The 20,117-nt window shown below is 32.1% G+C and overlaps 1 protein-coding gene across 1 annotated transcript in view; it reads right to left on the reverse strand.

Moving 5' to 3' along the window:
• The window catches only part of RTTN (rotatin), an 86,560-nt gene that overhangs the window by 62,144 nt on the left and 4,299 nt on the right, over window positions 1-20,117 (reverse strand). The window contains exons 5-14 of the mRNA XM_067292157.1: window positions 19,788-19,866; window positions 18,336-18,450; window positions 17,633-17,783; window positions 16,255-16,420; window positions 13,532-13,713; window positions 9,127-9,242; window positions 4,617-4,787; window positions 3,052-3,264; window positions 1,681-1,793; window positions 414-540 (exon numbers count right to left, since the gene is read on the reverse strand). Coding sequence (XP_067148258.1) covers window positions 414-540; window positions 1,681-1,793; window positions 3,052-3,264; window positions 4,617-4,787; window positions 9,127-9,242; window positions 13,532-13,713; window positions 16,255-16,420; window positions 17,633-17,783; window positions 18,336-18,450; window positions 19,788-19,866 — 1,433 coding nt within the window. The remainder of the gene's footprint in view (window positions 1-413; window positions 541-1,680; window positions 1,794-3,051; window positions 3,265-4,616; window positions 4,788-9,126; window positions 9,243-13,531; window positions 13,714-16,254; window positions 16,421-17,632; window positions 17,784-18,335; window positions 18,451-19,787; window positions 19,867-20,117) is intronic.

The following is a 20,117-nucleotide window of genomic DNA, read 5'->3' on the forward strand; positions in this document are numbered from 1 at the left end:
TTCATAAAAGTTAAACAATTAAAACAGAATATAGATAAAAACATATATTATGAAAGTGTCTGTATTTTATTGGTATTTTATTGTTTTGTTTTAGTTTTCCTTCAGTAAACATCCTTGCAGAAAGCAGTCAGATCAAAATGATTGTATGTTAAGGTACAATTAAAAAAAATATAAGGAAAGGGAAAAGCTGCTAAGAAGAGAATGGAATCAGGGCAATCTCATTTCAGCAGACAAACAAAACTGAATGCTTGAACTAAAAAAAATAATAATAATAAAAGACAAGCAAAGTCCAGTCCTGTGTAGATCTCGGTATATAGTGCATTAAACAGATTTTTCTGTAAAAATGGTCTTAACTAAGGACACTAGAATATATATGCTTTATTTAGCATAACACCAAAAGCATTAGTTCTAACCTTAACCACTTCCAAACAGCAGCGATAGGCTTCAGTCTTTATGCTCAGCAAAGGATGAGACAACAGATGGAGAAGCACTTTCTGACTCTTAGCCTGGAGCAATGGGTTAGCCTGGGCAGACTTCCAACTAAAAAGGAAATACAGTTAAATTCACACAGTAGGATTAACTATGATTTGTTGTATGTAAGGAATGAAATTATTTTAAAGTATCCAAAGATGTCTACAAAGAATTTTCATGCTAAATTTCATGATAATCCTTTAAAAATACTTAAGTCTTACTGAAAGGAAGGAGGCTTGACAGACAGAAGTTCAGAGATCACAAAATATTCACCAAAATCATAATTATCAACCGTTACATTTGTACAAATTTCAAACACTCTGGTAGAAATTAGGAACCTGATAAATATGCCTGTTCATCTGAAAATATTGTATTCTATAGAGCTTCAGTAGGCTCTATAGATCATGGTATATGATTATAAAAAATTCTATGCTTTCAGAATGTTTTCCTTGTAGAGGTAACAGTTAAAGTACAAAAATCAATGCAAATGAATTTCTTGTTTATTGAAACAGTAATCACACAATAATTCTAAAGCATTAGATAAACACTGAAAAGTGTTTCAACATTTCATAACTTTAAAACAATTGTTAGAGTACTGTTGAATGTAGTTTCTTTTGAAAAATCCTTAAAGTGAAATTATGAATCAGCGTAGTATTAAGATTTTGTATTTCTAATCAAGTGCTCAATATAGAATTTTTCCAGGCACCAAAAAGTAGCTTAAATTCTCTGTCTAGAGATACAGAAAATCGAAAAAACAAATAAATCATGTTATTTAATAAATGAGATGCCATATTGCAGTACACAGCATCTGAATGAAAAAAGTCCTTTAGGATTTCTGAGGGTAAAATAAAGGTAGTTACACAAATACACCTGAAACAGAGGAATTCATAAAATACTAAATAGAAAGACAAGCCAAAGTTTTAATACAATTTCTTTGTAAACCACATGGTAACTTTATAAGCACAATCATACAGTGTAAGTACTTGGAGAAGAATAATGGATGAGGTTTTCAAGCATCTGAGATTCAACTTAAAAAGAAATACCCAATAGGATGGTACAAAGAATTTTAAGAGACTTTTCAACAGCTGAAATAATGCAGTTGCTCAAATATAGAGCATTAAAAAAGTCTTGAGATTCTACAACTTGAGAAAGCTTTTCCATAAAAAAGACTGTATTTAAAAAAAAAAGTTTTAATAGTAGTTTACTTACATATTTGAGCATATGTGGATGCATTCCTGAAGCAAGGGAAAGTGCTGATGGTAAGGAAGACTGCTTAATGCCTGATCTGCCAATTCTATTAATTCAAAAAGATTCTTATCCCCCTGAAAAGTAAAATAAAGGGAAAGAACTATCAGTATTAGTAATATTAATACTATAAAAAGTTCCTGCACAATCTTTCAGAATTTATCATGTAATATATCTACTAACTATAGTTTGGTTTGTCCTTTCTCAGAAAAGTTATATAGTTAACTTGATTCACTAAGAAATTACAAACAAATACATTTTAGTACCTGCTCTCATTGAGCTTACTGAAAAACCTTCAGTTGCTGAATCCCAATAAACTTTTATTAAACATAATGGGAATAAAGAGTGGCTGATATTTCACAGCACGAATACTGTAACACTAGTTAAAACACTTTTTAAAATGGCCAAGAATACTTTCTTCCTTGAACAGTTTATACTTCAAATCAAAATAATTTCTAAAGAAAAAATAATATTCATTTTACATGAGAAGAGTATAATGAAGGATTTAACTACTAAAAATTTTTAATAATTCACTGTTAACACTGAAGAACGAGATTTTGAAATTTAAGTAAATATGTCTTCATACTTTTAGTTAACAAACATATTAAACACAAGTCATTTAAATTTGAGGGCATTAACTTCACTGTAAAGTATACTTAATGTAAGTAATAGTTTAGTCATAAAGTTCAGAACTTGCCAATATAAAAAAATGAACTAGCTTCATTCATCTTTTTTAATACTTTACATTACTGAATTTTATTCTTTTATCTTTTTTTCCTCCAAGCAGTAACAATGGAAAAAGCATTTTGCACAAGCAGGAATTACATATGGATTATGTGGATAATGGAGAAGAATATTTTAGTACTATGATGGAATCTCTTTACTAATAAAGCAAAGTATATTAGTTGTCTCCATAATGGAGAAACACACAGATAATAATCTCACACATTCTAGAAGAAATTTTATCTAGAGCTACAATTGCCAGGTAGTATGGAATTAAAGTATTCTAAACTATTTAAACAGCATACTTTATTTTTTTTTAAATAAATATATTATTCATTTCTTTCCTACCTCTTTGTCTGTAAGAGGTTATATGCCCATTTCCAATCTCCATGTATTCTTTCTTTTTCTTTACTTTGCGTAACATTTTTACAATGACATGAATAGTATTAAGTGAAAAGGAATGTAGATAAACTGCATCTGCTTAACACAGAATACTCATACCTATGGATTTTCCTCTGTATTGCTAGACTAGGGTTTTCGTTAGAGAGGGAGGGAAATGGAGGAAAGAAATTTGCCTACAGGAAATATATGTTGTCTAGTAAAATTCCACACCTCCTTATGAACTTCCATCATAAAGCTGCAAGTGCATTCAATCGAATAAGCAGCTTCTGAAGCTTGTTTATAAATACTGTAGTTCTCTGAACTCATCTGCTCCAAATAGGCTGCCGTGGATTCATGAACATTTGGATATTCCAAGGAGAAGGGCATGTCCAGAGACAGAAGAAATAAAGCATCCAGCAAATTCTTTGGTAAAACTTTACTTGCCTTCAAAAAAGAAAAGAACTGTCAGAATAAAACAGAATGAAAAACTTTCAAATACAGTAAAAACAACAGTATTTGCAGTCATTCAACAAGTGCAATCACTAATGCTGCTATTTATAAATTAGAGGAAGAGACACATATATCAAATGAGTTTTATATGAAGAAGATTTTTTTTTATTATTAAAAAGTGAGAGACCAGTAAATGTCAGTTTTAAGTCAGACCTGCAGACAGTCTCAGAAGATACATATGATCCAGTCACAACATGAACTACACAGATTGGCTAGGTCAAATTACTATCACACCACTAGATGGCAGAGAACACACAGATCACAATTATTTCTATACTTTAATCACTAAAAAGCTATCCAAAACCCCACTTGGTAATATTACACGCTAAGAACAGAGTCTTTTTGTTATGTTTGTTGTTGTTGTTTTTTACTACAAGTGTTTATGCAACTAAAAATTGTGACTTCAAACACAGCAATTCTTTTTTCAACTCCTATCATGCACAGAATTAAAAATTCCACATTAGGTATATAAGAGCATAGTAAGAAAAAAATATAAAAATTTATTGGAATAGTATCTTTATACTTATTTTCAGGGACAAGAGACTACTTACATCAATAATAAAATATTTAATGTTCATAAAAAAATCAGTAACTAAGTGAATCTGAGTAGTAGATTGAAGAATTTCTAAAAGAGAGCTACACTGCAATACAAACTGATAAAAACGTAGACATACAGTTTTTCAGGACTTTAAATACTTTAGATGCTTTAAATGTCTACTAACATCTTCCATCCCACAAAAATTTCCAAACATCAGAGCCCTGTCTAAACTGAATAGAAAAAACAACCCACAAGGTACAACACACAAATTTTAAAGAACATTAGAAGCAAAGAATATTTAAAATCACTATAAAATATAAAATACTATAATTTCTCACTATGTTCCATCAAATACATTGAAAGACAGTGATGATTTTAAACAGTAAGTAGTTCTAGACATACAGTGTTTACTATCAACAAGCGGGGGGCAGCATAGCTTTGCAAACCACACATGATACCTGATTAAAAAAACGGTATAGGAGGAAAAAGAATATTGAATTCTGAAAACCTCATTAAAATAAGAAGTATATTAAATAATACTTGAAATCTGAAGCAAACAGTGCAGAATACACTAAAGATGGGATAGAGCTGTCTTCTGTGCTCATACCACAGCCAATGTAAGTCAGGTGAACTTCCCTGTCCAGCGAGTATTCTTCCAGCACTAACCATTGCAAAAAGTACTTCTTTATACTCTCTTAAAATACAAAAATCAAAACACAACCACTTCTAAAATTAGTGATGACCTCACCTTTTCTACAGGCAGAAGCGTTTGCAGCAGTCTAATAGTGAAAAGTGAAATGCTAATAAATGCCATTCTGTGATGCACCAATACCACCTCAGGCTGCTCTGCACTAATATTGGTTTTATGATAGGAAATAGTTTCTCCAAGCAAACCAAAGGCCATAAGCAGCTTGCCCTTCTGAAAGTGAAATCAAAGATACAATCATTAGAAATAATTGTCACAATATTATTATATTATATTGAAATACTTATACAGTATTTGTACTATTTTAACACAATTATACAAACTAATTTAAAAATACAGAAATAGAACATAATACATGGAGTTTCATTTGTCATCTAAACAGAAGCGTGCTTTACAGTTGTAGACCTGACTGCATTTTCACTTGTAGTTCTAAATACTTTATTCTGTAATTACCCCTTAACTGGTTGCTCTCCCCCTCCCCTTTTTTAATTCCCCTTCATTCTGTTTTTGAGCTTTTGACATTTGATGTAATATATAAAAAAGTATTTTGAAGTTCACTTTTAATATAGAAATCTTAGGATCTAATTTGAATCTGTTAATGAAAGTTAACCATAAAAAAAAAAAAGAAATTTACACACACACACACATATATAAAGCTTTGAAAAAACAAATGCTTTTTACACCTATTCATTCTCAAGAAAAACAGCAGCACATTTATTAGATTACATAAAAACCTGCACTAGAATCTCTATCATTTGGAGAGATCCAGAAAAAAAGATCATCTGACACTGGAGAGAGCAAAGTGATTTTCTAGAATTTGGTCATCTGAAAAAGCCAAGTTTGTATTTAAGGATGCTTAACTCTGCCTTGCCTTCTCAGTCAGTGAGAACGAAATGAGAGATTTAGCTTATTAATTCTACAAATGCATTAAGCTCTATACATCTGACTCAACATGGCCAAAGTTGAAGAAAATGACAAGAAGCAACTGACTAAATTAAATAAGTCTTTTAAAGTAATTATCATCAAAAGTTATTTCACAGCAAGATGAAAAGGATGCATGCTCATCTTAAGAGTTCAAAAAATAAGTTTCTTCCTGCCCTACTAATATAGTTGGCAAAGGCAGTTGGAGCCTCAGCCTCAAGACTATAGGAATCTCAAATCAGCAGTTGAATCAAACTTCTTCCCTAAAGGATGACTGTCTCAAACCAAATGATCCAAAAATTTGAGAGGCTATGGCTGTAAAGAATCAAACTTTTTTGATAGGGCAAAAATCAAACCATACTTAAATACACATTGCAAAATTGGAAAGCAATAAAAACTTTACTTGGGGGAAGCTACTGAAAGAGTAACAATATAGGCAAAATACATACATTTACAATTAGACATATTTTTGAAAGGAATTTCCAAAATATTTATTTTTCACTAAGATATTCTTGTTCACAGAGTTTTTAAGCTAGATTTCAAACAAATAGTGTCAAAGAATCAAGCTATGCAAGAAGTGCTTTCAAGCTTCCTAGACAAGAGAGACATTACCTCTTTCCCTTGGAACTAATATAAAACATAAAAAGAAAACATGTTTTTTAAGCACTGAGGACTAACAACTCTATAAACACTTTATTTCTGATAAAAGACATTTTATTTGATGTAGTACTAAATACCATATAAGTAAGCTTAACAGTTAAGTTCCTGGAATTGTCCATTACGTTCAGTTATCTTCTACCTAATTAGTTGAACACCAGAAAAGATAAAGAGATGTTTTAAACCTCCTGCACGGCCAACTACTTTATCAAATTTAGCTTTACTTATTGGCACTGGACAGTCCAGATGCATCACAAATAGATGCAGATTCAGAACCTCAGTGGATGGTGAAGTTTATATCTGAAAAGTAATCATTTTACTAGTGTAGCTCATAGTTCTGCTAGTGGAATAAATTATACCACCAAAGCTTTACTTACATACATATACATACATACTTATATATATATATGCGTGCACATACACACATATACATATATAGAAATATCTAATTATCTAACTTGATGGCAGAGTTATGTTTGCTAGTAACATGATTTTTCCAGACTACTAAGAGCCATCACAAATAATGTGTGTGATGCTGCTCATAGTTTCTACTGTAGTTCGACAGATTTGTATGCATGAGTTATTTTCCTTCATGACAAGATTCTCTGTCCAATGAATATATTTGTTCAGGTCATACAACAACCAGACAAAAGATTTTAATATTAATTTTTTTAGATCAAATGTTCAGTAAGGCATCTTCAGTATAGATTGATGTTAATCAATGACAACAGATTTTGACAAATGAGCGTCAGTATACTAAAGCAAAGAAAAAAGTCCACATTCACTGCTAGTTCCTATTAATAAGATACATATATTATCATGTCTGCAGGAGGCAGTAGAGAGGTAGGGAAGTCTACATAAAACAATTAATACCAATGACTGTAATAACTGGTTCATATTCAGTGGTATTTTCATACAACCTAACAAGTCATGAGCACCTAAGATTAAGCTTAACTCAGATTTTTAGATGAGTTGCAGTCTCTGCAACTCTGATATGTTTGCTACATACACAAACCATGCTGGCTAATGTTTCAGTCATCTTCAAAAAGAAGCAAGTCACACATTGTTATTTCATCTGGTAATTAATAACTTGACATTTCATAAAAACTTAAATTTCATCAAAAACTGTGGCAGATATTTCACAAGTTTTCAGAGATTGTAAGGGCAGATTCATCACTCTATGAACACAAAGTTTGGGATTCTAACATTCAAGGGTCTAGAAGACAACCAAAGGTCACTGGTAACTATACGTACTAAAAAGATGAAGTCTACACTTTATTACTTACTTAGCTATGTTAATTCGAAAGTTATAGAGGCAAATAAGTAACAGTTCTGGGACTGGAAAGCAAGTCTGCCACAGATACGCATGCACAGAGGATGAATGGCACCTGCTGTGTAATAGTAAGCTTTTCATACATTTGCAAAAACTTTTAAAAGAAAGGAGACCATTTAAGAGCAAAGACCTTCATTATTAGGTTTTTTTCTTACTGATTTTAAAAGGCAAAGAGCATACCGCAAATATTAGATATTATTTCCATCTTTATCATAGCCTGTTAAATGTTAGTATTACTATTTAAGTATTATTTAGCATGCTTTTATAAAAGTTGGTTTACCTGTGTTTAAATCAGGTTCAATATGGACAAACTCAAATTAATATTAATTCCTTAATTTATACACTTATTTCAAATGAAGCTGGCTTCACATTTATTCTAGAGCAGATCATGAAACTTCCCTACATATATTTTTCACGATATGAAGATTTTAAAACACTTCTGTTGTATTTGATAATAAAAAGTAAAATTATTAACATCAACCAACCCTTAAACAAGAGATTTAACTTTTTAGAGGCAAGTCTAATCTAAAGGAATAGCAGCCAAAATATGACATATTACATTAATTGATTATTACAGTCACCAAAATATGATATAATTACATTAATTAATTGGTTATTACAGCCACCAAGTCATAGAAATTTGGTAGAGCATAACTCTTTTTTTCAATTTGTGAATATGACAAAATGCCATAGCAAGTATCAACTAACCAAGCCAGTCCACCTTTTTGCCTTTCATAGGCTGGCATTTCAGCATTTGCATTTCAGCAAGTGTAAAAGCATTTCAATGCATAACCTTATTACATTTAAATTAGCATCCTATGATTAAGAAACGAATTAAGTTTCATGAACACACACCAACCTCATTTATCTGAAGTTGAACTACATTCTAAAAAAGCCCTTTGCTCTATTTTCCCCAGGATCACTAAGCAACTTCTTCAAAATATTCCAAGACAAATAACTAAAGCATACAGTTCATTTAAAGCTTGAAATTCTTCCCCTGAGGTTCTATAAATGTACATAACAACTTTCAACTGTGTTCAGGTACGTATTTCCAGCAATCAATTGTTCAGCCAACAGCACTTTAATGTTTTGAATCTCTCCTGAGCCAAATACAGAATCTTCCTTTTTTTCCCGGCTAAGCAACAGAACTAGGTATGGTCAAAATCCATGCAGGGATCTACAGGGATCCCTGCATCTGAAGCGGATACCAAAATCTGACAATTCCAATCTCGGATTTTAACAGTTATCACCCTAATTTTAAACAGGCAGTTTACATGGAGTAAATAAAGTGAAAGTCATCATTTAAATCAAACTGCTTATCTAATATTTGTAGTCAGTGCTTTCCCCCAAGGTCCCTTTCCCTACATTTACTTCTCTCAACATAACAGCCTTTTACTCTATGGCAAAAACCACAATGACTTATTTTGTTGAGATGAAATTTCAGTGTCCTCTAATACGAGATTTCATATTTAAAATATATAGAATGTGGCAGTAATAAAACCAATACTAAACTATTTAAGATTTTGAAAGGGGTAGCCTCAGCAGAAGATTAGATATGTATATGAACTACTGCAGAAAATGTCAGAGGCTTACAAAAGCAGACTGTTAAACATAGCTGATCAAAGCCTAAAGAAATCTTACCAATTCCAACCCAAAAAGGCTATCATCTTCCCAAACATCTTCAGAAATAGCATCACCAATAAGGTACATGTCTTCAACAAGCAATTCAAGAACTTCCATTGTCACTCTCCTACTGCCTAGGAATACAAATGATGAGACAGAAAAATTCAAATACAGACAAAGTGTTATAATATTCATAAAATATAATTTTAAACATAGGATTATTCCAAATGTGGAATTTTGAGATTTTAATTTTTCTGTACACTTCTACTAATTTAGTTGATGCTAACTGCCATCAACTAGCATGGAAGATGAATCATGGAAGATGACAACTAGCCAATATCATAATAGAAGAGATTAAAGCAGTCATTTACTTGAGAAGAGCCTGTATTTGCTTATATCCTGTAGTACTACAGAAACTTTATTATAGTCGTAAATCTGATTACTTGACTTCTCTGGAGTTTAGAATAAAGTTGCTTAATTTTCCTCCCATCCAGACAGCTAAGTTACAGAATTTGCCTTCATATTGCCTCTTCCTGTTAATCTGCATTTTCAATGCAGCAGAAGTAGCTTTCTTCCTGTACTGTTTCATTTGAGATCTTCTTTTGAAAGGCAAGGAGGTGAATGACTACTCTCTCTACTTATACTTTTCTCCATAACATTTTCTCTGCCTCTGTTTTTAGTCTAATATTTATTCTGTTTCATAGCTTCTTCTGACTCAGTAGCTCTTAATCAGAAGGCTAATATGGATTGTCTCTTAGTGACTTTTAGACAGAGACTTTGTATAGTTCTATGCTTACACATGTGGGTACAGAGAAACATAGCCTGAGCTAGATAGATTTAGATAGATAGACAGTTAGATTTTTACAGTACATACAACAAATATAGACCTCTAATGTCCTTAAATAACTGGACATTGGAGGAAAAGCAATGAAAGGCTAGCAGGTTTCAAAAAGAATAAGACAGAATATCTGGAGTCAGACCAAGTATTTTCAATCTCATCAGGGATGACCAGGGAAGAGGATATTCATGCAGTGATAACTTCCCCCAATTACTCCATCTAGCACAACCATTGGTTTAGTTACTTCCTGATGGTATGTTTGTATATGGAGCCGTGGATGGATTTCACGTAATCTCATTGAATTTTTCAACTGATTTTTCAACTACCATACAGATTTAGCATCCCTCAAGATCTAGTAAGAAGAAGCTCTACAGATTAAATAGACACTGTGTGAAGTATTTCTTTTGAATGCCAGATTTGAATCTGGCATTTGGTGATTTAATTTGATGTCCCTTGCTTCTTGCATTAGAAGAGAGAGTGAATCATCATTTCTTTGTCGTCTTTGCTATTGAAACTTTTGTAAATTTTATAGACTGCAGAAGCCTTGTTGATATACTTGAGAGGGAAAAATATACACATACACACATATATATGTAAACATGTATATGTATATAAATAAAAATTACATCACCAAAGTTCATTAATTTGCGGCCTAAGGGTTCTGCTCTGAATGAGCATATGGCACAAAGAAGAGCACAGGGCCTTTCAGAAGGCTTGCTTTTTCCTGTCTGGCAGAGTGCTGTTTTCCATTTATTTTAGGTAAAATGTTGCCAGTGACTGACAACTCCAAAAATCACTTTTTCTCTCTTCACAGTTATGCTGCAAATTTTCAAACAAATTTCCTGTGCCTAAAGCTTTTGAAGGCAACCTAGTGAATCATTAGGAATGTTAAAATCTTCCCGTTATAATTTAATTAATACTGCCTCACAAGCCAGTCTAGCTCAACAAAAGAAAAATTCCAATAAAAATCTATACCAGAAACAGAATATGAGCTTAACCGTAACATGTTATACAGTAAAAGACAAATAAGATAATTTTACAGTAGGCTTACTGTTTTTATTTTACCTATTAGAAGAACAATGAGATATGCACTACACTATATAACATCATAATAATGCTAGTAAAAGTGACCATTGATTCTACTGACAAAAACGATTCAGACAACATTACCACACCATCATCACAAAGTCATAGTGTGTCTTCAGACCGTAGGGTTTCAGATCAATGGAAACAGGATAAAATAATAGTTTGTTTTCTACCTTTGTCACATTACAGTACAGTGAAAGAAGTGCAATCTATTAGACTTTACAGAAAAAGCGTAAAAAAAGACTGAGTGCAAGAGAAACAAGGAAAAACAAACCTGATCTGAAAATGAAACTATTTTAGTTCGATGATAAGATACAAACAAACAATCTTGAAAAATGGAAGAACTTATATTTTAAATGTGCAGATTCAAAGTGGCAAACTAAAGAACTGTATGAAGTATCCTACTGTATACAAGTCATTCCCTGACAAAGGATTATAACCCTAGAGTTAGATAAAAAAAACATAAAAGCTACCAATGAAATTCTGGCCTGTTTTGCATCAAAATGAAACATGCCACTAAAACTGATTGCATCATCCTACAAGGAACCTGTATAAATACCAAGTGCACATTTCCATTTTTTCAGTAAATGAAAATGCAATCGCATTCCAAATAAATTAGATGAAAAATTTCCTATGAGATACTTTCCTGCTGAAGTTCTCCGACACAGCATTAAACAAGCAAACAAAAAATTCCAATAAACTGCAGAGGCAAGTACATTTTTCAGTTTATCAACGAGCATAACAGACAGGTTACACTAATTTTGCAAAAAATGAGCAACTGGCTGTAATCCATGTATCCATTTGAACACTGTTTTCTTTAGCATGGTATTAGCAGAAGGCAAACAGTGATTAAGAACAAATTACCTGTGGATTCTATAGTTCTGTTCTTCTGTTGTTTACAGAGGTAAATGTAATCAGAATTAAAAGAGAAAAGAAAAAAAAAACAAACACACACAAAACAGGACCCAGAAATACAACAATAAATATCAACAATGCGCACACAGGCAGGCATACACACACACACACACTTTATATATCTATAACTATATATACATACACACACAATTCCTTCTTTCTCTCTCTCTTCTCTTTCTATGTGTGCATGTATGTGTGTGTGTGTATATATATAGATATATGTATACAGCAAACTTTGATGATCAGATAACATTCTGATGATTGATAACAACCATGCTTGATGCACGCTTTGTATCATTGGGTTTGTCTTTACGCACAAGAAATTTTCAGCTATTCATTTTGTAAAGAATGTTATCAAAGAACATTCAAAAACCAACTGAAAATAAGATCTAGAAAAATCTAGAAGTAAGATCTGAGCAAAGAATCAAATTCTTCCTAAAATATGGAGATTTAGCAGATAGATGCTCAGATTCTACATGTTGCAAATGGAAAAGATGGAAAACTCTAGAAAAATTATTTTCTATCATAAATAAAGGAGAAGCTGCCAGAAGTCACGAACATGCTTTCCAACAGAGTTAGCATTTGAATATCACTATTCTGAAAGGGAAAAAAACAAATGTTTTGTTGTGTGAGCTTTTTTTTTATTTACAAAAAAAGAAAATATGCATTGAATAATTTTACTGAGGGACAAAGCTTAATATTGATGTTACAGTCAATATATAAGTAAAAGAGTATTTTTGATACAAAAGAAAGAGTCATAAGAAGTTAAACAGGCCTAAAACAGGACTAAACAACAGTAGATTTCATACATTGTATAAAATCAAGCCCCCAACCAGTTCTGAAAACGTTGATAAGCATATTCTGGTCACAGATACATTCTTCCAACTCCTATATTTGAAAACCTTACCACTTTTACCAATTTTGAATGATACTGCTTTACAACTAAATGCTGTTTCTGATAACCTTGGATGAAAAAGACTGTCTATTCAAAAGGTTTTGCAATTCAGAACCTTTGTAAGTTACACTAAGAATTGTTACTGATATTGAGACTACCATTACTTATCATATTTCTTAATTAATACACATGTATAATTTATTACTGCATGCATAAGAAAAAACCCAAACTTTTCCAGAATTTTTGTTTATTATTTCCTGCACAGAAGGAAAATAATATGCTCAAAGAGATTTAAAAAGAGACTTTAACAAAACACATTTTGTTAACGGTGGGTATTTTTTCTTTCTCTCGAATGACGTTTTATTCTACCATGCAAGTTTTCCCATACAACCATTTCTTCCTCCTTCCTACCACTACTCCCCATCACCAGTAAAAAGCACCCAAAATTTCTGTAGCACATCCGGAAATAACCAGAAGAATCTAGCTTGAAGACCTGAACAAAACCTCTAGGCTAGAACTGCTCTAATTAGTTAATATGCTTTGGTAATCATACATACCTCATTTGAGGTACTCACTTTGTAATACCAACTTCTTAGGTAGTTCATACAAAAGTTGTCTTAAGTATCAAGTTCCCCAAATGAATGTGAAGGAGATATATAAGTGACATATTTCATTCAAAACTTTCGCACCTGTTCTTAGAAGAGGTATAGCACTTTCCAGGATGGAAACACAGAACTGAGGAAGGCTAAGCTGTTTCATCTGTAATTCCAAAACATCCTCATTTTCAAGATCTGGCAGGTCAATATGTCCTACATCAAATGGGGAGTGCAGAGATATTCTCGAGTTTGCGTTTGCTTGAGTACTGTTTCCACTTAAAAACAAAAACAAACAAAAAAAAATTTCTAAAGAATAAAGTTTTCTGTTTTTCCAAAGAAGAAAATCCAAAGATGTTACCAAATGGCATCAAGTATTTAAACGTCCCCCTTCCTTCCAGGGCTCCTCTGCTCTCCTGCAATGTTGCAGAGAAAGAAGATTGTTTGTTTTTAAAATTTCAGAGTTGCTAACATGACAAGTGAATGCCTATTGTTTTGGAAGCAGTCTTCAAATATGCACTTAGAAATGTATATTGGAAGAATTCACACGTAATGGAGACATGCAGTATTGCAAGAAAAAAATTAGTTGGTTTGACACTTCTTTCAATGAACAAAGGATAATAGTTGCTTGAAGCAAGGCCACTTAATAAATTAAATTTTACTTGTACAATACCTGCTACATTAAAACCATTCTATTTCTGCAGCTGGCCACATAATCCTCAGAAGGAAAACAAAGTAAGAGTCCTATGTCAAAGTCTGTAGGGTTTTTTTGTCTGCTGTACAAGAAAAAAATATATTCTTTTCTCCCCCTGCCAAAAGCCTTAAGTGCAACTGAGCATACATAGTAAAAAAAATTAAAAAAAAAAAAAATCAAAATACTGTTCACAATTTTTATTCTTTTCTACCTGCCTTCAAAAGGAACCTAATTCTGTTGGCTGCACCATAATTAATAAAACTCACAATTAAGTTTTTCCTGTGATTACTAATTTTTCCTATCCAAAACAACATTTAGTTAAACTTTTGAATTGTTTTTAAAAATCTATAGGGTCTTTTTTCCTTTAAAACAACCTGAACAAACAGAATTGTGGCATGACAGTATTACATCATACTGTCTCTACCTAAAAGTAAGAGATGGCTAAAGAACAGCAATTAAGAGTTTAAAAGCTAAAGGATTATATGAAGATGATGCAAGAATATAAGCAAAAATGATGAGTTCACCAATAAGTAAGTTCTGATTACACTTACCAGAAGGTGAAGAAGGAGAGGGATCAACCATAAAAACAATTCAGAATTCAGAAGAGGAAGGGTTAAGTTTCCAGGCAGAATTTGAAACAGACAAAAAGAAATTGAGAAAGAGTCTCAAGACTCAAGAATAAGAAAAAAAGTTTACAGAATGGCAATAAATAATTCGTATTACAATTATGAAGAGTTGAAAAAGACAGATTGACTAAAACGAGCTCTTTAATTTTAAAATCAAGGATGTTAAAGCAGCATTACAGACATTTCTTCTTTGTTGCTTCCTTTATATTTTCCACTCAATATGATGGGTTTTTTTTATGCTGTATCTGGCTGGGTTAAATTGTATCTTTGTCAGAAATGTGACTGGAGAAGCCGTGAGCAGGTATACTGCCCCACACAGGATGCAGAAAATTTAAAGTGTACATTCATGAAGAAACAGTTCATAATATGGTCTTATACTTTCAAAAAATTATAATTTCCTGTTCCATAAATGTCCCCTCACTTTCTTGACTAGCACTTACTCTGTGAATTATCTGTGTTGACTTCCTCACCACACAGACAGCCTGGCCACCCCTATTTCTTGCACAATATTCACCAATTACTATTAAATTGTGAACTGTTCAACTTGGGAAAACAGTCAGGTTCTACAATGTATAGAGCCTGGAGTTCATTTACAGTGCCATATGAATACATAATAAAAACTGAATATATTAAAGATGGATAAAAATAACCTTTTAATATAATGACTCTCAAAATGCATTTACAGTTAACAATGTGAGCTATTCTCATCTGTAATATCAGTCTACTTTAAGTGTTACTGGATTATTACGCCAATATGGCAAAGACTCAAGAACTACCAAGCAGCACTCAATAAGGATTCACAAGAACTTTAAAATTCCCAATTACTAGGCAATAAAAGATGGTGATTCTGGAGCAATAGCTGTTAAGGCTGTTTTGTCAAGATGAGTAACATGCACACACATACAATAACCTTAATATTTTGAGGGTATGAAGAGAATTAGTAATTTCATATTGGAGTTGCATGTTTAGATAGTGTACAAATGAAATTTGCTTTAAGAATTTATGCTAGAATTTAGAGTTTAATGGAAATGTTTATACAGCATAATAATTTTGACTATACTGTATACAGTTACCCATGAAATGTTCATTCAACTTAAGAGTTTTTTGTCTCAGCTGCTGAAGAAAAAGAAAAAACCCTGACTTCAGTAATTGTTAAGGCAATAGTCTCAATAAATATTTGTCCATGTCTTACAAATACATGCACAAACAGCATAATAACAATTGATATCATGAGGGTTTTTTTTGTTTTTTTTTTTAAGGTTTATTAGGTACAGAATATGGTAGGCAAAATTGATCTTACATATTCTTAATACCATTTAAAGAACTAACTGCCTTTATCTATTTCTTTGTGTCACTTAATTACTTTCCATATATGTGATTTAAATTCTAGCAAGCTAATAAGACTCTCACATTGTCCCACAAGTTGGAAAGGAGCTGATGACATAATTCTATATTAATCATTTTAATTAAAGTCTAAAATTATTTCCTATTTTATTCACCTGGACGATGCTGCATCCCAGTCTTGACCATCTCCTCTAGGACGCTGAACTGTCCGACCAATAACAGACGGCCGAGGACTACTACTTCCAGGTGACAGATTCTGAGAATGAAGAGGACCTCTTGCTTCTTGACAGTAAGATATAGATGAATTCTGGGAAGCTGTGCCTTTATGTAACATAAATAAAACTGACATTTCATACATAATCCGTTACCGGAATCCATAATTCTGAAAGATACTAGGTAGTGAAGTAATGGTAAAAGTAATTAAGGTAGGATATGGCAAACACCAAGTAAATATTGGCAGCCTAAAACAACCTATCACTCACAAGTAGCAGAGTTTGGAGACTCAATTCCAGTGCAAAAACTGAAAGTTACAGTTAAATCATAATTCTTAAGTTAAAAAAAAAAAAATCTCAGCAGAATAATTTCTTGACATATTGTATTAATTCTGCTGTAAGTTTTACAATCGCACAGTGGAGGAAAACAATGCTAAAACAGTTACGTAAGCTTCAAATAAGTGTTTCACTATCTCTGGTCAACTATTTGAAGTTAAGCATAAACAAACCAAATTCAAAAATAGCCTCCTACTTTACTATCAGAATAAAAATATTAAAACATATCAAAAGAGAGCCAATGTGAAGACGATTTAGTTAATAACTGACTAAAATACAAACATATACAGTGTCTGACTAAGGTTATTGGATTTGCTCATGTTATAATTGAATTAGCAAAGATACAGCCAATAGAATTTATTGAGATTAAGACACTGAGTATAATGACAATCTTATGAAGAGAACCAGACTACCAATTTAGAGAAACATAGAGTTGATTAAATTCATCTGACAAAATGGAAACAGGAAAATCATTACAACTAATCTACATTACTAAATCTACAAAATTTAAGCATTAAGAACACTGTGAAACAGCCATAATGACTGTAATATCTGAAACAATGATTAAACTATTTTCAGCTATCAGAATACAAAAAGAGTCAGCATGGCTCATCCAATTCATAAATAACTTGTCAAGCACTAATAGCTTGAAAACTTTTTTGAGCTGCAACAGCTACCCACTTTTATTTTACAGACTTCTTTTAAGCTTAGTTAAAAATTCCTCTCTGACATACAAATAATTGGACACAGGGAAAAGCTGATGCATAGAGAATCACTGGAAATGATTCAAATGAATACTTAAAGTAATGCAAGTACCCCAGAAATATTTGCTAACATGAATAGCACCCAAAGGCTAGTATTGAATGCCATTATTGAGCAAAAGTTACAGAAGATTCCACTTATTATAAACTGATTTTTTAAATAAAATTATAGATAATCTTATTTATAGTAAAAACAAAACAGTAAGTATTTTTAAAAAACCCACCTTGCTCACTGGAAAAGAAGTTTGGATCTCTGTGAAAGTTAAGTCTGTTTCTTAAGAAGATGCATAACTGTTGCATGCACGACACAGCCTGCAATGCTAAGCGATGTCTTCCATCTCCTCCAAAAGCCAGCTTTAGCAGAGACAAAAGACTCTGCAAATGCAAAACCATTAACATTGGTAGCTGAACATTAACACACTCTTATGAACTATCACTACAGCAACCATCTTGATCTATATACAGTTCAAAATTGTTTCTAAGTGTTTAAAATTCACAGTAAAAAGTAAATAGGTTTAATTACTGTTTTCTTACTGAATGCAAGACTATCAGTCCTAAGGATAAAGCTGAGTTCCATACTACTCTATTTTCAATGAAGTCACTACTTTCATTATGGGAGTCTATTAGAGAATGCAGGTATGACATCAAAGCAAATTTATCTTATCCAGAAAAAAACGAAGCATTACTTCACAACACACTTGGTTACCAATTAGCAACACAGATCATTACAATCAAATAATTTTCTAAACACAACATATAGCTAACATTCTTTTGCTATGCACCTAGATTTTACACTGAGTGAAAGAGACTTTTCTTTAGCTACTCATAGAAGTAAATAGAAACAAAGTGTATCATTTACATCAGTTCTAACTTGGCACAACTTATGCCACAGCACAACAAAAACCTAATCTTGATGGTAATTCTCACCTGTACAATCTTTGGTCTTTGAAGGAAGATCTCAGCAGGAAAATCTTGCATAATAACATCCTGGAGAAGCTCACACGTACTCCAAATTAAACTGTGGTTGTTACTTCTCAAAGAGCTACATGCAGTTCATATTTAAATATGCAAAGAAAACATTAGTCATCAGCTTGGACAAGTTCTTACAAGAAAATTATAATCACAACACTGAATACCCTAACAATGCTGTAATACTACCACTATGCCATTTTCAAACCTGAGCTACTGCTTAGCTATAGTAATTCTGTGTACAAGAAAGAACAAACTCAATTCCATCTCTCATCAAACCAAATGTAAAATTAAGTTCCCAGAAGAGAAACAACTTTATTCATTCTGAGTTTGAAATTATGATAAGAAAAATCAGAAATTCCATGGAAACTAGTTATAGTATCAGTGGTATACAGTAAGCAATCCAATGCTTATCAGTAAGAAAGCTTTTCATTAGCAAGGTTCATGTATAACTTATTCAAATTACATTATGTGAGAAGTTACAAAAAGGAAGAAATTTAGTAACTATTCTCTAAAACTTTATCTTTGTAAAAAAGAATAACCTTTCAGTTATTCTACTTCACTTTTCCTTTTCCATTTTTGTTGTTTTAGAAACCACCATTAAAAATTCAAGTATATTCTGTTTCAAGGATCTATGGTTTTTTTCTACACTGACATAAACTAGAAAATGAAATATTAAAGACGTTTTCAAATTCCAGGGATCTTTTGAAAGGAAAAAAAGCAAAGAAACCTATTATATGAAAACTTACATTTCGAGTAAAACTGTTAAATAATCCAGTCCATCACACTGCATTGCTAGCTATGCTGAAAGTCTATCACAGCTCTGTATCAACTCATAAGCAATCCCAGTAACAGAACTTTTCCTTGGGCCACTTTAAACACTGATATTATAAATGAAAGTTAAAAAAAGGAGAAGAAAAAAAAAATCACTCCAGAAAGAAGATCTGAACAGCTCAAGGCCTGAATAAAAGTTTGTACCTAAACTTATTGCCTTAAACCTAGTCAAGCTACTAGTAGAAGTATGGACTTCTCTGCCAAGTGGCATTGGAGGTGAAGTTAAGATTTTGTTGCAGGTTGTCTAAAAAGGCTCTCCATAACACAAAATTAACTGAATAACATCTTTGACCCAGCTTGACAAATTTAAAAGAATGAAGCATCATGAATCAAAAACATACTCTGAATTAGACTTCAAGTATGAAGAAAGACATTAACAGGAAATTTCCCTGTTACAACTCATAGTTTATGGACTCTGCTAGTCTTCAATGCAGCTTTTATAATCACGTATCAAAAATTAACTCATTAATTTTTTACAGGTAGAGCCTAATGATGCAGAAGTACAGAAAGTTTGAACCACTAGAATCAAAGAAAAATAAAAACTACAACTGAATGGTAATGTTTCTTTTACTGTACCTTTCATTTGATGAAAGAACATGTCTATCTGTTGAAGTCAGAGTTAGCCAAGGAAATGTAGAAAACTTCAAGCATTTTACTGTTAAAAAAAAAAAAAGTAGATATTTGAAGTATACTTTATAGGGCTACTACACTCTACATTTCTGGATCTTCCAAAAAGCATCAACATTTTAAACTATTTTAAATATTATAGCATATTGTAGCAGATTTTTATATATTCTACTACAGTTATACAAGCTATTTAGTAGAAAAAGAGAGAAAGATTCATTATGATAAATGCTGTTTTATAAGCATTATAATTGAAGTTTCTGTGACACTAGAATTCACAAA

Source organism: Apteryx mantelli, chromosome 2 (genome assembly GCF_036417845.1).
Source record: "Apteryx mantelli isolate bAptMan1 chromosome 2, bAptMan1.hap1, whole genome shotgun sequence".
In the NCBI taxonomy this organism is placed as follows: domain Eukaryota; kingdom Metazoa; phylum Chordata; class Aves; order Apterygiformes; family Apterygidae; genus Apteryx; species Apteryx mantelli.